The sequence below is a fragment of the Eupeodes corollae genome, chromosome 2, assembly GCF_945859685.1.
Source record: "Eupeodes corollae chromosome 2, idEupCoro1.1, whole genome shotgun sequence".
Classification (NCBI taxonomy): Eukaryota; Metazoa; Arthropoda; class Insecta; order Diptera; family Syrphidae; genus Eupeodes; species Eupeodes corollae.
In genome coordinates this window covers 20,563,580-20,581,429 of record NC_079148.1, presented here as the reverse complement: position 1 = coordinate 20,581,429, position 17,850 = coordinate 20,563,580, and the positions used below count along the sequence as shown (strand labels likewise).

Here is a 17,850-nt window from a genome sequence, read left to right as displayed (position 1 = left end):
GTCGATATGACAAACAGGTGAAAGAATTCACCACAGGTAGCAATAAAAGTATTGCCAGCACGGTAGGTTTTCGATGAGGTGAATATTTTATAAATCAAGGTTATCAAAAAAATTGAAATGAAATTGATATCAAAATGATATCGAAATACGACGAGGTGAATTTCTCCAAGTCGTATTGATTGTAGTGGGCGCCATGAAACTTTTTACTGGGAGTTTACCAAAACCAGCAGCTGAAAAATTTGTTTTCAAATTAACTCACTAAATAAAAGAAAGGTTTTATTTTCCAGAAAGGAAGTTTAAATTATGTTTTATTGCCTGGAAAACCATAGCCAAAGCCGGGATTAAAAACCAGGATCTTGAGATTGAGATTGACGGAAGGTCAATTCTCGATAAATGTTTTGCAAAAGAAAATGATGGATATAATGATAAAAACCGATAAAAGAAATCACTCGAGGAACATTATTTTAATAAGAAAAAAACAATCAAAAAGCGGTAAACGCGTTCTGTAATATCAGGAAATTAATACTTTGACTCGAAGGTCAAAAGGACGAATTTGAATCAAATGAACACCAGAAAAAGCAATATTCTTATAAACAACAACAACACTATACTTAGCTTCTTTTTGACTTCCTCCAAAAGCTATCGTAGTCCTTCCTCAACTTTTCTCCACGGCAGAACAAAACAAAATCTTTAACTCAATAGAAACTTAAAGAAAAAACTATCGTACGAAACAAAATTACTTTATTTAGGTCTTTTCAAAAAAAAATTCCTTCACACAATTTTTCTTTCGTCAAAAGGCTTTCGGCGCAATTCAAACAGTGGCCATCATTATGGCGAGCTTGACCCTTCCGGCTACTTGCCCTCAGGCAATCCTCTCGGACCTTTTGCGTAGCCATCGATCTGTCTCGGTCCCGCAACTTCCTCCATCCATAAGATTGGGATGTGCGACCGAGAAGCCAGATATCTTTCATCGCATGTGATCTCTTTAAAGAGGTGATGCGATAACCCAGTAGCTCAATGAGTGAGTTCAGCTCTTCACTTTCGAACTCATTCCAGTCACGACTTTCTGGAAAAACCGTGTGGAATTCCTCTCATTACCGAGTACCTACACGCGCTAGATTTTGGTTGAGTAAAATAAAAGTTATCAAGATATTCTTGGAGTGATTTTTCTATCGGTAATACTCCATGATGGGCCCTCGGCCATACTAAGTTAATGTTGGTGTGACTTTACTACACACATTTTTGGCATGTGTATCGTCTTCATGCCTTGATGATCTTTTTCAACCAATATGTGGGTCAACCGTCGCACAGTTCGTTGGTGTGGAATCCTTTCGCACACTTTGGTGATACCTGTTAAATTTGCTTTCCCAAAATGCTAGGAGAGCAGGTCACTGGCTGATGGTCCAGGTTTCTACTAGACCCTTCTAGAATTTTGGGGCCGCCTTAAGAATTTGTCAAGGGTGGGTGAAACTTGTTGTCTTAAAATTTACCGCAACAATAAAACAAAAACGGTTTTGGATATCAATGAAATTCTTTATTCCTGTGAAACTAAATTTGCCATTATGTATGGAACTCGATTTCTTTTGAATGGCCACATTGGGCACGCTTGCAGAAGTCCAGACGCTAAACCCAATTTTTGATGGTTTTCAACCATAAATTGGCCAATACTGCTGCATTTTTACGTTGGATATTCATACGAAGTTCATCAATCATCGCTGGCATTGGCATAGAATTGATGTAGCCTTACAGGAAATAGTTGTACGGCGTCAAATCGCACGGCCGACCTACCTGTGGCTTGTAGCGCCATCCTGTTGGAACCACATGTCGTTCAAGTCCATTCGGTTATCATTGAACGGTAGCGATCCCCACAGATCGCACAGTAGCGTGGCTGTCTTGAACATCACAAAAGAAGTACGGTCCAATGACATCCGGGCCATAAACCACATCAAACTCATGAAGTACGTGTCGATTGCTGCCTGACCAATACCGGTACCGGAACATTTTGTACTGTGCCAGTGGATTCAAATTTGTCCACTAGACGCTCAATTGTTGATCTGTGAGGACGATTATGACGAACACAAATTGGACCTAGCACTCTTAAAGTTGAAGCCACTGGCTCTGAATTTCATGAAATGGCAAACCTTATTGAAGAGAAATGTCAAAAGAGCGGCAAGAAATATGGCGTCGTTTGGTGTCCCTGTCGCTCTACTTTTGTAGCGTCCCTGGTGAAAAACCCTGTATGATGAGACGTCTTATCGTTCCATCAGTTATTATAGAGAGTGTAGATGGGAAACTTTTGTAGTACTAAACAAATTTGACAGTTTATGACGCGTTACAAGCTTAATTAGTAGGAATACAATTTTGAAATTTAGTATGATCTATATAAACGGTTTCAAGGTCTTAAAGAAATGAAATATGTATTGAAATAATTAACATTTACAAACAAAAATATTTGAACAAAAAACAACAGTAAATTAGAGGAAGCTGAGAATTTCTATTTTTGGAACTTGTAAACTTTATGAAAAACCTATACTAGGTGTAATAATTAAAAAATAGATACGGAAGTGATTGTAATTTTAAGCTAATTTAGCTTTAGCAAGAAACTTCCACGTCTAAATGATCAATTACATTTTCATTGACGTATTTTAGACATGCTGTCTATACGATGCAACCATTATGGGAAAAGTGTTAAAGTTAACGTCTTTCTGTACATTTTAAAGGAAAAGTACAACAACAAACTGGTTTTGTGTTAGACAATCAAATTAATTGAAAATACATTTGTTTATACAAATCGATATTATAAATAAATTGATTTAACAAAGGGGTACTAAAACTAGTTAATATTACATTAACATATTAGCAACAAAGCAAATGTTACCTAAATTTCTATAAAACTTTGTGTAAAGGAGGTTTTGTAAGATTTATGATTTGTTTTTTTTTTTTTTGTTAATAAATTATAATAAATGTGCAAATATTTGATAATACAAAACAACACTGAATAAAAATATTTACATATGAATGAAAAAAAAAACAACAATTTGTACATTAAATTTGTTTTGTTTTTTTATACTACCGTTTACGCTCTCAAAATGAAAATTCAAATATATTTGTTTTTGTTAGGAATATTGAACGATATTAAGTTTTTTGAAGCCTTTTAAAGTATGACCATGATCAAACCTTAAAACCTCCACATCTCTTCATGGCTAAGATATTTAATTTAATTCAAATAAATTCCAAGTTTTATGCTCTAAAAAAGTTTTTTTAAATAATACACAAAATTATTTTCTTTATTTCAAAGAACATTTATTTTTAATACAAAACTAACTTATTTTCTTATATCGATTACAGCTTAAGAGTATGCATAATAACAAATGTTTTGTTTGTTTATATTGTGAACTGCAAACGAATAAAAAAAAATCATAACCTATATTTTATTTAAATTCTCAGGTAAGATATCAGACTTTAAAATTTATTTTTTTTTCTTCATAAGAACGTCTAAAATTATTTATCAATTCCCCGTCATTGATATTAGACTTATACGTCGAGGTGATTCGGAACCTCCTTTAACTGGTTTTGGAATGAAAAAGCCTAGAAAACCAGCAATAATTAAGGAAATCCCTGTTGCCAAAAATGCACTCTCGCAATGATGGCTAATTAGAAGACCGACTATGTTTGCTCCAACAACACTCCCTAAACGACCCATCATCAGTGATATACAGACAGCCATTGCTCTATGAAATTATAATGAAACGAAGAATATATTTTTTGTTTAAATAAAATATGAATATTTAGAACTTACCTAAGCCTAGTTGGATAGAGATCGACTGTTGCAGCACTTAAGACATTGATTCCTAAGCCACAAAGGAGCAAAATAAGATACAGGTAGATTGCTACCATAGGAAGATTCACGTAAATTGTAATGATCCCACAAATTCCACAAGCTCCAAGAGTAACAACTGTGTTCAAAAGATAATAAAGAATATATGTATGGGAAATTATGTCTCGAGTTTATATGAATTTGTTTCTAAATACTTACACAAAATCCAAACCTTCCCCACGTTTTTGATAACCGCCCCTATAACAGCAAATCCCACTGCATACATTAATTCCAACGTTAACGAATGCTGATATGTTGAAATTTCCAATTTTTCATTGCAAACTTCCTGAGCCTGGTGGTTTTCCTGTTCGAATAGCACAGCTTGTTTATTATAAACAACATCACAAATGTAAGTTCTATTATTGGGATTTTCTTTGATGAATTCGCCAACACTATTCAAAATATGTGGAAACCACATGTACATTCCATTCGATGTTACAAAAATCCAAAATTGAATTGAACATATCAAAACTGTTGTTCGCATGTATTCCCGGTTGAAAAGTGGTTGAGTTTGTGCCCACATTGATTTGAAAAGTGCTACGCACGGACTTGTTGCGGGCAAAGCCATTTTAGGTCTCATCGATGAATCAATATCTTCTAAGACACGGGAATACTGAAATGAAAATCTCGTTGAAATTTTCGAAATCAAAAAAGTCCTTCATAGTGATGGAGAACTTACAGGAAACTCATCCTTTGCTCTTCTAGTATTCCACTTAAACATTGTCTTGAGTATATCCAATGCCATCTCATCCTTTCCCTGGGAAAGCAGAAATTTGGGACTCTCGGGAATCTTGAATAGACACAGGCCACAAATAAAGCCTGGAATACCACAGACTACCATAAAGAGTCTCCAGGGCTTGTAGGTTATAGCAAGTAATGGAATCTCGAGACGCCATTCCTGATTGATGACAAGCCATGCCAAAGCTGGCATTATCATTGCACCTACTCCAAAGATAAAAGCAGCACCCATAATAGCTCTGGATCGTGTCTTTTCAGTATGAAATTCTCCCAAATAAGCATAGACAGTTGCAGATCCTCCAGATATGCTATAAATAAATAAGTCATTTAGTTCTTTCTTTACAAATCTTCGAACACCAAACCATTACCAAAATCCATTCAGGTATCTCAAAATGCAAAGAGCCCAAAAGTTATTTGTAAAACTTGAGAGTACAGTAAATCCAAATCCTATAAGTAAAGTTGGTCGAATAATTTGCCTTCGTCCTGTTGTATCAGCTAAAAATCCCCACAGATGTGATGTTGTAATTATCCCCACAAAGCCAATGGCACTCAAGACTCCACGTTCTTTAATTGTTAGATGAAGGTCACATTGTGAAACAGGCAGTACAAAACTTATCCCAAGTGTTTCGAGTAAAACATTTGAAAGAATCAATCCGGAAATCAGGATAACAAAATAGTTGAATTTGCCGAATTCTTTTAATAAACAAAAAATAAAATAAAAATATGATGAAGAAATAAAACGAAGAGTATTAAGATAATTTTAAAACGTGTCATAGGATCAAAAACCCTTTGTTTAAAAAAAAAAATGAATTTACAATTATGTCTACTGACGTTTCAGTCTGTCTAGGTTTTGTCTAGTTTGAACGATAAGGCTCAAGCTGTTTGTCAACAATAAAATATCTTCCATTTCTGTTTTATAATAATAATTTATTATTGTACTACATTGTCTTATCAAATTTTATTGAATATTTGTTTTTGCTCCCTTTAAAATAATACACTTTTGTATTTGTATATTTATTTTCTACTACATTTAAGTTAATTTTATAATCTCATGCGCTTAATTTGAAGTGACCTTTGCAACTATTTGTTGTTCAGTTGCACAAATTTCTTTTTTTTAATTCAAATCTCATTTCCTTAATTAATTTAGTTATTAAGAAACGTTGGTACAATAGTTAGCATAGCCCTTGATAACATTCGTGTTAAGACGTTTTTCAAAAAGAAGTTTCATTTAGAACAGAAACTGTCACTTTTAAAGATGTCATGTTTTGTCATCTTGCACTTGAAAGATAAGCTCCACAATCAATTTAATTGATGAGTTGATGATGAATATCTCGAAGTTATCGTGGACAAACCAGTTCAATGTTAATGGTATTCGTTTATAAAAATATCAAAAAAAGTCTTATACAGTTTATATTCTACAAAATAATGTAATAGATTACTCTTTTTAACTTCTAATTGGAAGTTATTGTAATGGGTCCGATTTGTCAACATTTTTTCGTCATCCATAGCTCAAGAACCAGAAGAGATATCAACTTGAAATAGATTTTGTCAAACAGATAATAAGGCATAAAGATGCAGAAAAGGCTCTCGGGAAAATTCGGTGGGTGGTTTTTTTTACCATAGCAGTTTAAAAAAAAGGTGATAATTTTGGTTAACCCTAAATATCTCATGAACCAAAAACGCTAGAGACTTGAATTAAATTTTATATAATACTAGCTGACCCGACAAACCTTGTTTTGTCATATAAATAAATTCTAGAGAATAGAAATAAATAACTAACTTATTGTAAGTTTGTACGGATGTGGTTTATATGTAAGAGGGAGAGCTATAGTGTACTGTAAACGGTAACAAAATATTAAAATAACAAATCACCAAACAAATTTTTTTAATTAATCAATTTAATTTAACATATCGCTAATTATTACAATACTACAAAAAAAACAATATCAATCCCTTAATGCAACAGAGTGTACAATATTTTTTGTGATCCCATCTTTCGCCAATACAAACAAACTGGATGGTTTGCCCACTCTAGAGCACGCCACGTATAATTTTAAATGTGAAAAACATGAAGTGCTCAAATCTAAGCCGCAGACAGACATCGTTTGGCCTTGAGACTTATTGATAGTCATTGCAAATGCCAATCTAATTGGAAATTGAAGGCGCTTGAATTGAATTGGCACATCTGTAGGTATAATAGGGATTCGCGGTAATAATATTTGTTCACCTCGGAATTTGCCATTTAAAATAATGGCTTCGATTATTAATTTTTTAATTACTAATCGGGTTCTGTGCACAACCGCGGTGGGTTCAAATTCCGAAGCAAAATTACCGGAGATCCAACCTTTAGTTGTAAATTATGCGGTGGCATGCCTGGTAAATCTAATGAGTTCAAAAACTCAGTTGGATAATTTACTGCTTCGGTAGCATCACAGACTGTATCAATTGATTTGTATGACCCCAAGTCTTCTGGTAACAAATGTTGTATCTTAAGGTTTATATCGTTGACATCCACATTTTTTGCTGCTAAAATTGCTCTTTCTGCCAGCCACTCATGATTTGTATATTTTCGGTGTACATCGGGAAATATCTGTTCAATGAGAGCATCTTGTGAATCAATAATCGTGCAGAAATCGACCGGTAATTTTATGCATCCAGTTTCATCGGTAGTAAATTTTCCGTCGCCCATATCTAACAGTTGCTTTGAAAATGTTTCAGCGAAAATGTTTAGTCTGTCGTTGTTTTTTATGTCTTTCAATGTCCTGTTCAATGCCTCAAGTGAATGTTTGTGTGCCATAGTGCATTCATCCCAGATGATAATTTTACACTGTTTCAGCACTGTGGCCATGGATGATTGTTTTTTTATATTGCACACCGCGTCCGGGTTGTTTTGAATATTTAGTGGCAGTTTAAATACTGAATGAGCTGTTCTGCCTCCATCCAATAAAGTTGCCGCAATGCCAGAAGATACAACAGCCAATGCGATGCCATTGTTTGATCGTATTTTAGCAAGAATTAGCGAAATAAGGAATGTTTTTCCAGTTCCACCTGATGCATCCAAAAAAAAGAATCCACCTTGTCCTGCCGAAACTGCGAGCATGATGTGGTCATAAATGGTTCTTTGTTCTTCATTCATTAGTGGAACATTGCGAGCAACTACCGCTGCCATTTCTGCAGTATTGTATTGTTGTTCACGATTCAATTCATTGTCTATTAAATCAGATGCATTTCGATTAGGTGAATGCATACCGAAATGACTGAGTGGTAAGTTGGCAATTATAATGCAAAGATCCTCAATAGCAATCAATGCTTCATTGTACATAGCGTCACTGAATATTATCGTAAGATCGTTGCACCGTGTACGATGTTGATGCAATATATCATCAGTCATTGAATCTTTGTGATTATCCCATAATGTCTCTGCTCTGGCCGGGAAACATGTAGTCAGCACTATAGCAAATAGTAAGCGAATTTATTTAGCTGTACAGTTCAATCCTGCTTCAGTAAGTACACATTCCAATTGGTTGTCGTCTTCCAGCAAGCCGAGTGCAAGGCATGCATCTTTATACGTTGGATACTGTTGTCCATTCACTTTACGTATATGTTCAAATGATAATGGGCCGGTGATATTAACCAATAACAGTCGAAGATAGAAGCACTCAGTCTGCTTTGGATTGACTGTAAATACTCGCCCCAAGGTATTTGATTTGAATAAACCGGGACATGCATCAATTGGCGTACCTTGCTTGCGAGGCATCCATTTTTTTGTAGCAGCCCATGTGAAATAGCGTGGTACTTCTGAATAGAGTAATGTCCGTGTGAAAGCACCAAAAGCATCCGCACGATTACACAATTCAAAAAATTCAGTGAGTGTAGTTTTTGGTGGACTAATAGCACAATCAAACGCTGTCTCGCTCGTGAAATATACGCGCTGGCCGTTTTCAAGATGGACGGCTAAATGAGTAACTGCTGGATCCCGTTCATGAATTGGGAAACCAAAGATACGCCAAACAGCTTCATTGGAGCTGACGTACCGGCCAATTTGATAAAGTGTTATTTCGTCATCTTTATTAACCGGAGGAGCATTCAAATTGGTATTTTCAACCCGAAAAACAGCCATATCACTGCCTTTATTCACATACTTGCAAATGTATTTGATGCTCTTCACTGAACTGCAGAACTCAACATTAATATGAGCATTGAATGTTTTACTCAGCAGAGGCGAATATGGGACCACCCAACGGTTATCAATGTCAATGTCTACGCTGTTAATATTTTTAACAAATGATTGTCCGCAATTGTCGGGATGTCTTCTACGATAAGTTGGATATCCATCAACATTTGTGATTGTATCGTTAGTGAAATTTTTCGGAAAACTTTTAGTACACTTTCCGTCTGCCATGCAAGGTGATGAACGATTAAGATTCCCGCATGGGCCATGAATCATGTTTGTTGTAACAATATCAAACAACATTTGATCATTAGACGGATCTGGAATTTCCGCAGAAATTATACTGTCGATTTCCACAGGACGTATTTTATCGACTAACCAAACCAAAATGTGAGCATGAGGTAATCCCCGCTTTTGCCATTCAACGCTATACATCCAGCAACGTGTGGGACCGAATACATGTAATTTTGTAATGAAATTTATCAAAGACTTCAATTTTTGTCTGAATACACGTGCTGTAATGTCATGGCGATGTATTGCATTTTGGCCAGGCAATAGTAAAGATGTAATCTCCGACCATTTTGGATTACACGTGAACGTGATAAATAAACACGGCCGCCCATATTCGCGTACATAAGTCAGAGCATCCTGGACATATTCTTGCATATGGCGTGGACTGCCTATGTATGAAGATGGTAGAATGACAGAGTTACCGATTTGAGCGGCGTCGGCGTTGGTGATGATAGCGTCTCGTAGGTGAATATATTCTTCCACACGCAACTTTTGTTGATTAAATCTCAAGTATCGTAATCGTTCGCTCTCTATCTTTACATACATGTCGACCATGAATTGCTGACAAAGCTCACGACATCGTAGAATAACGTTGCTCTGGTCGCGTCTAATCATCAACTGATACGCAAAAAAATCCTTCGAGCTGACATTCTTGTATGTTTCGGCACCTGTTGTGGGATCTCGTTGTTTAATATTTATGCAATACCCATCCTGTCCCTTCCAAAATATTAGCGGATATTGGAGAGCGTCATATGAACAGTGTGTATCAGCAATAAACTGTAGATTATTATTTCTTCTACGAATCACGATTTTTCGAGTAGCTGTACGATCGCCAACCATGATTCCAGCAACATCGTCAAGAACAGGTGCATTTAATCTACGAATATGCTTTCCAACAGATGATTTATCAGGACTGATGACAATAGCGTGATTATCACTTTGTAAATTGTGCATGTGAGATTTGAATATTTTCAACAATTCATTATGCTCATTCAATAGAGAATCCAGGTCGCTGACGATGCGTCTGGCAAAATGCGAGTCGAGGTTATTATAGCCACAACGTGCATCCACACGTTCATTTTCTCCGCCCATAAAGTAAATTTGTAAAAATTTAGATGCTTCGTTCGGCATTGGCAGCAATGAGCCCATTTTGTGATATATTTGGCCTTTGATTTTGAATGTTGAATTGAATTGTTGACCATTGTTGATAGCAATATTCTTAACTATTTCTGTTGCTCCGAACGATGTCATTTGGAAACACGAATTAAATGTTCGAATTGACTTTAGGAAAAGATGAGAATCTGGATCTGTGCCGATAAGTAAACCGTTCAATGGTTCCGGTGGTGTCTCAATTGCAGGTAATTGGACCTTTCCTGATGAACAACACATCCCGGGTGTCTCATTTTTAAACTTAAGAGCTTTACAATGCGGACATTCCTTGTCCATAGCTCCAATTACCACTTTTGAATGAGCATAATATTGAATAGCAGGGTCATACTCGAATGCTAGACGCAGAAATGAATTATATGTAAATGATCGATGTACCTCTTGACGCTGCTGGTCACTTGCTCTGCTTCTGCTAACTGTCAAACGACGCGCTTGCATTTGTTCTAATCTTCTTTGTTCATTTCGTCCATCCGTCCATTCGTTCATCCTCTTGTTCAGCTTGACGCAATCGCGCCATTCCCACACGCGCATTAGTATTATCTTGTTGGGTTTGTTCTTCTTTTCTTTGGGTTCTTGCATTCCGCATGCCTGCAGAATTACGTGTATAACGGCCCAAAGAAGTTCTTCTCCGTTTTGCTGAAATTCAATTAGTGGAAAGCAGTATATTTAATAATTATTGGTGTATTTTCGTTTATTATTTCACTTACCATTCACAATAATTCTCTTTTATAATGATTTTCCCAAATTTTTGCACACACTGGCTTTAATGTTCTTACTAAAGGGTCTTTTAATAATAAAGAAATTAATAAATGAATTAAATATAGTGAAATAAATGAAATATAATACGTTTAATACAATAGCCGTTGTTCACGGGAGCTTGCGACACGTCTTAAGTATTTTTGAGGTATTAAGTTAATGTGAGAACTAAACTTTTTTTAAATTATGAATAAGACAAATATAAATAATAAACAATTACAGCTCCTACAAAGAAAACCTGATCAATAATCACTTTCGCAGTTATCGACAGAGTTTAAAATTGTTAAATTAACAATATTTATTAAACAATAGCACTTAGGAATATAAAAAATAGATAAAAACCTATTCTCAGACCTACCGAATGTATATGCAAAATTTCATTGAAATGGGTTAAGCCGTTTCAGAGGAATATGGCCACTAACACTGTGACAGGAATATTTTATATATATAGATATTGTATTTTACTACCAAATAAGTATATTTTTTGAAAAAAAAAATCAATGAACGGTTTTTTTACAAATCAAAAAAACTGAAACAAAAATTTGTCACCTCTAAAATTTTCCGAATACAAGATGATTTTATCTCCAAAACAATTTTGCGCAATGAAAAATAACGTTTTTAACATGTGATAAGAATTTGAGAAGAATCAAATTGACAGTTTTTTTTTTTTAAATAAAAACATAAAAGAAAATTTAACAAAAGTTGGTAAAAATTGATTTTCGACTCAAATACATTTTCAAAAATTTGAGATATTGGCTTTAAACTTTTATCTTTTAAAAAATATTGTTGTCAACATTCAGTCAAATTTTGAGAAGAATCGAATTGACGTTGTTTTTACGAAAAATAAAAACTTAAAATAAAATTTAATAAATTTTGCTAAAAATTGATTTTCGACTCAAATATCTTTTCAAAAATTTGAGATTATAGCTTCCAGTTAGTTTTATCTTATAACAAATATTGTTGTCAACATTCTGAAAAATTTTGAGAAAAATCGAATTGGCAATTTTTGAGATATTGGCTTTAATTTACGTTTACCTTTCAAAAAGTATTGTTGTCAATATTCAGTAGAAAAAAAAAAACCGAATTGACAGTTTTTGCACAAAAAGTTAGTAAAAATTTACTTTCGATCAAATAGCTTTTCAAAAATTAAAAATATTGCCTTCAAACTTTGTTATTACAAAACAATTAAAACCTAAACAAGAAAATTAACAAAAGTTGGTAAAAATTGATTTTCGACTCAAATATCTTTTCAAAAAGAGGCTGGGATGCGACCCACACTGATAACTTCCCATCCCGTCTGTCGATTTGTCTTGCTTAAAAGTTTGTCTATATGTACTCGTATCAATTTTTACCAAATTTGCGTACTATTTTTTGTAGATTTTATTTTTTATGAAAAAACGGAATGTTGGATTTTTATGTAAAAATTACTGAATATCGAAAACAATATTTTCTGTGAAATAAAATAAGTTTAAAGCCAATATTTTTAATTTTTGAAAAGCTATTTGAGTCGAAAGTAAATGTTTACCAAGTTTTAGTATTGGTTTTTTAGAATTTTATTTTTTGTAAAAAACCGTCAATTCGATTTTCTTCAAAATTTGTTTGAATGTTGAACAAACAAATTTCTTATATGTAAAAATTAGTTAGAAGCTATTATCTCAAATTTTTGAAAAGATATTTGAGTCAAAAATCATTTTTTAAACCAACTTTTGTTAATTTTTTTTCGGTTTTTAATTTTTTGTAAAAAAAGCTGTAAATTTGATTTTTTTCAAAATTTTACTGAATATTGACAAAAATTTTTTTGAAAGATAAAAGTAAATTGAAGCCAATATCTCAAAGTTTTCAAAAGATATTTGAGTCGAAAATCTTTTCTTACCAACTTTTATTAATTTTTGTATTTATTTTTTGTAAGAAAACTGTCAATCCGATTTTTCTTAACATTTTTCAGAATGTTGAAAACAATATTTTTTATGATATAAAATAAGTTTGAAGCCTAAATTTCAAGTTTTTGAAAAGATATTTGAATCGATATTCAATTTTTACCAATTTTAAGTAATGTATTTTTTAGGATTTTATTATTTTTTTTTTGAAACTGTCAATTCGATTTTTCTCAAAATTTTATCAGATGTCAAAAACATTATTCTTCGTTGCACAAAATTATTTTGCAGATGAAATCATATTTTAGTCGTAAAATTTTGGAGGTGACAAATTGTTCAGTTTTTTTGATTTATACAAAAAACCGTTAAATGGATTTTTTTCAAAAAATATACTTCTTTGATATCACGTTACAATATATTTAATAAAATTTAATTTAAGTCTCTAGCGTTTTTGGTTCGTAACATATTTAGGGTTAACCAAAATTTTCACCTTTTTTTCAAACTGCTATGGTAAAAAAACCACCCACGCAATTTTCTTGAGAGCCCTTTCTGAATCTTTCTGCCTTATTATCTGTATAACAAAATATATTTGAAATCTATATCTCTTCCGGTTCTTCAGCTATGGACGACGATAAAAACGTGACGATCGTACGTACACACGAACGCACAAACATCTTTCTGAAAATCTTTTATTTCGACTCTATAGGGATTTTAAACCGTGGAGAAATGTCAAAATTTTCAATTTGACAAATCGGACCCATTACAATAACTTCCTATGGGAAGTTAAAAATTTGGCACCTCGAAAATTTTTCGAATACAAGATGATTTTATCTCCAAAACAATTTCGTACAACGAAAAAAAACTTTTTTAACATCTGATAGATTTTAAGAAAAATCAAATTGATAGTTTTTTTATAAAAAAAAACGTTACTCAAAGTTGGTAAAAATTGAATTCGACTCAAATATCTTTTCAAAAATTTTAGATTATGTCTTTCATCTAATTTTAACTTATAAGAAATATTGTCTTAAATTTTTGAGAAAAATCGAATTGACAGTTTTCTTAGAAAAATATTAACCTAAAAAACTTTGCTCAAAGTTGGTAAACATTGATTTTCGACTCAAATATCTTTTCAAAAAATATTATTGTCAACATTTATTTACAAAAAATAAAAACTTAAAAGAAAATTTAACAAAAGTTAGTAAAAATTTACTTTCGACTCAAATAGCTTTACAAAAATTTGAGATTATGTCTTCCAGCTAATTTTATCTTATAATAGTCCAGGAGGCGGCGGTCAAAGTGCCTACCTCATCGAATCAATGGAAAATTTGGTCATTAATGAATGGTAAATGACACGAAGATTACAAAACCGCAGGTCGGACCAGACTTTTTCCGGGCCTTTTGACCTCAAAATGGACACTTTCGGCCGCGGTTTTTGGTGTTGGGGTATACCATCAGGTCAATGGAAAATTAAAAAAGTAGTTGGTAAAGATCTGGTGGTAGATTTAAAATCATTTATGGGGTATCAAATGAAAGCTTGGACCGTCTACTTCAAGAATCTACTGGTCGGACAAACTTTTCATGGGCCAAACATACGTCCGACCGCCTTTTCCCCAAAAAAATGCTTTCATCTTTTTTCAACTCAATATCAAACATTTTTAAGTCAAATAAATAAAAATTTGTATCAGATAAAAGTTAACACTGTCACCTAATTAAATTATATAACAAAAGTTCTAATAAAAATTACAAAAAGCCATAACAAAATCTATTTCATCATTTTTTTCTCAGAAAATTGCATTTTTTTATAAATTAAATAAATGACATACTTACCGCCGAACTATCTACTTCCAGCAGGGAAAAGTTAATCCAACTTATTAATTAAATGTTACACATACTCGTATGTATGTACATACATATGTCTATATATGGATTATTTACTTTGTTTTTCAAACATAAGATGAATTCATTTTTTTCAAATATATTAAATAAACATAATATCAAACATTTTTTTTTCAACACATTTTCTGGCAAGTTTTTTTCTTTAAACAAACCAAGATGATATGTAAATACATAATAAATAATAGGATTTCCTGTGGACCGATACCAAAATTTGCACGGATGTAAGTGGCCTTAATTTTTATGAGAACTTACTGTTATTTTAAAATCCTTTTTTTCCCTGCTGACCGCTTAAACAATTCATTTTTACAATTGTTACAAAAACACTTTTGGTAGAAAGTTTGAGTGGACTCATTTAAAGTGTGGAAAAAATAAAATAAAATTGTTTGAATTATAATCAATATTTTGTTTTGTGTTAATTTCTGATATTATGGCATCAGTGTTTTGTTTATGGGGAAGATTTTCCAAAAATTATTAATTTTACAGACGAAAAACTTAAAAAAGGTGTTGATGCTTAATTGATTCGAAAACTGAAGGGTTTAAGTACGGCGATATTGAATTATTACCTGATTCTAAAGATTTGTGTGGCTACCATACAAATTGTTACCGTAAGATTACTTTAAAAAGAAATTATATAAATGCGCCTGACGTAAAATCACAGAAACGAATCAAAACATCTCACACTGAATTAAATGTAAGAACAATATTGTTTTTGTAAATGGTCAAAGCAATAAAAAAATGATATTTCAAGTACACGTCAAATGCATATCATGACCGGCTTGAGGTATTTTGCGGTTTAAGGCGAACATTCTTATCACAGAAGTTTTTTTTTTATTTAAGCTTTATTACCTTTAAAATTTGATTTTTAATTAATACATTTAGTAAACGTTTCTGATTGAGGTGAAGTAAATATTTTTGAAAACAAACTCTTTTCCCGTTTGGAGCACTTCATTCTCTAGTGATCACCTAATTTCACTTAATCCATCTCTTAGGGTCATTAGTTCCTCAAACATTTAACAAAATATCCGATATAATTTTAACAAGGGTATGTTACACGAATGCCCCCGGAAGTTCATGTTGGTTTTGACCGTTATTTACAATCATCCATCAAAGACTCTGAACATTGCGTTCGAAATGAAGTACAAGTCTCAAATTTTACGATTTTGGGACCACTTCAAAAACGAACAGATGATTTTGTTAAATGCCTTAAAAAACCCAAATTTAAAGAATCACTCGTAAGATTTTTAAGGCTGCACTGGGAGGATGGTTCCTTGATTCCAATTTAGGGAGACAAAAAAGTTTTTTTTGACGGTAGATGACAAGTGTTTCTCCTATGAAGTTCAAAACCAATGTATATCTAAACGTGAGGAATATGAATATAGTTGTAGCCATGAAGAAGCCGATACCAGATTAATTTACCATATAAGCAAATCAAAATCTAATTCCAACATTATGGTTCGAGCATCTGACATAGACATACACTCGTTATTTTACTGGGGAATGTGCACAAATTCAAGGACTTGGGGATTTGGTTAGCAAGTGGCAGCTCGAAAAGAAATAATTTCAATTGCACTAACTGTACGCAACTAGCTTAGACATTGGGAGTGAGTTTATGTGCTGCGCTACCAGCATTTCATGCTTTTACAGGTTGCGACTATACTGCCAGTTTTTTTTTAGAAAAGGAAAATCTAGACCTCTAGATATCCTTCAAAAAATTGGTTGTTATCAAGCTGCCTTTGAAGCATTGAGTAAAAACACTGATCTTTTTCTGGAAAATGATACAGAAGTTATTCAAAACTTTACTTCACATATGTATGGTCTACGGAACCGCAAAAGTGTAAATGAAGCTAGATTTCAAAACATATATGATCCTAAAAATACGTCGGTAGGTAATTTCTTTAAAAAACACACAAAACTTTGACTCTAGCTTGATACCCCCATGTTTTAAATCACACAGTAAAAAAATTAAAAGAACAATTTTTGTAAGTTCTGTGTAGGCTAATGCCACAGAAGCAGACTACATCAAACTGAGGGCAGAAGAATTGGGTGGGTATTGACAGATGAAAAGTTAATACCACTTTGGTTTCAAGGGGATCCCACCCCGCTTAATGTTGATGATATTATTTTAAAAGACAATGAAGAGGAAGAAGAATAGAATATTTGAGTAAGGAAGATTCTGATGAAGACAATATTTCTTAATTTTTATTGATTTAATTGTAGTTGAATAATTACTTTGATATAAGAAAATTTTTATTTTTTATTCTATGTATTGATATGTGATAATATGTTTATTTTATATCTTTTTTGAAAAAAAAAATGAATTCATCTTATGTTTAAAAATAAAGTAAATAATCCATATATAGACATATGTATGTACATACATACGAGTATGTGTAACATTTAATTAATAAGTTGGATTAACTTTTCCCTGCTGGAAGTAGATAGTTCGGCGGTAAGTATGTCATTTATTTAATTTATAAAAAAATGCAATTTTCTGAGAAAAAAATGATGAAATAGATTTTGTTATGGCTTTTTGTAATTTTTATTAGAACTTTTGTTATATAATTTAATTAGGTGACAGTGTTAACTTTTATCTGATACAAATTTGTATTTATTTGACTTAAAAATGTTTGATATTGAGTTGAAAAAAGATGAAAGCATTTTTTTGGGGAAAAGGCGGTCGGACGTATGTTTGGCCCATGAAAAGTTTGTCCGACCAGTAGATTCTTGAAGTAGACGGTCCAAGCTTTCATTTGATACCCCATTTTTCCAATGATCCGATGAGGTAGGTCAACACCAAAAATACCGTTTTTTGAGATGGTCGGACAAATGGTTGGTCCCGGATTGTGTCTGTCCGACCAAATGATTTTAAATCTACCGCCAGATCTCTACCAACTACTTTTTTAATTTTCCATTGACCTGATGGTATACCCCAACACCAAAAACCGCGGCCGGAAGTGTCCATTTTGAGGTCAAAAGGCCCGGAAAAAGTCTGTCCGACCAGCGGTTTTGTAATCTTCGTGTCATTTACCATTCATTAATGACCATAGGCACTTTGACCGCCGCCTCCCATACTATAAGAA

At 33.0% G+C, this 17,850-nt stretch overlaps 1 protein-coding gene across 2 annotated transcripts in view; it reads right to left on the bottom strand.

Annotated features, from left to right (window-relative positions):
• Positions 1-3,303: 3,303 nt before the first annotated feature.
• Positions 3,304-17,850, bottom strand: part of LOC129947475 (synaptic vesicle glycoprotein 2B-like) — a 36,977-nt gene continuing 22,430 nt past the window's right edge. Inside the window, exons 1-6 of one of the 2 annotated variants that reach the window (XM_056058048.1) lie at positions 5,447-5,537; positions 4,984-5,308; positions 4,557-4,923; positions 4,037-4,490; positions 3,800-3,956; positions 3,304-3,731 (exon numbers count right to left, since the gene is read on the bottom strand). In XM_056058048.1, the coding sequence (XP_055914023.1) occupies positions 3,509-3,731; positions 3,800-3,956; positions 4,037-4,490; positions 4,557-4,923; positions 4,984-5,308; positions 5,447-5,522 (1,602 nt within the window). In that variant the 5' untranslated portion in view covers positions 5,523-5,537 and the 3' untranslated portion in view covers positions 3,304-3,508. Of the gene's footprint in view, positions 3,732-3,799; positions 3,957-4,036; positions 4,491-4,556; positions 4,924-4,983; positions 5,309-5,446; positions 5,538-17,850 lie in introns of those variants that run through there. The other variant, XM_056058047.1, reaches the window with a different exon arrangement.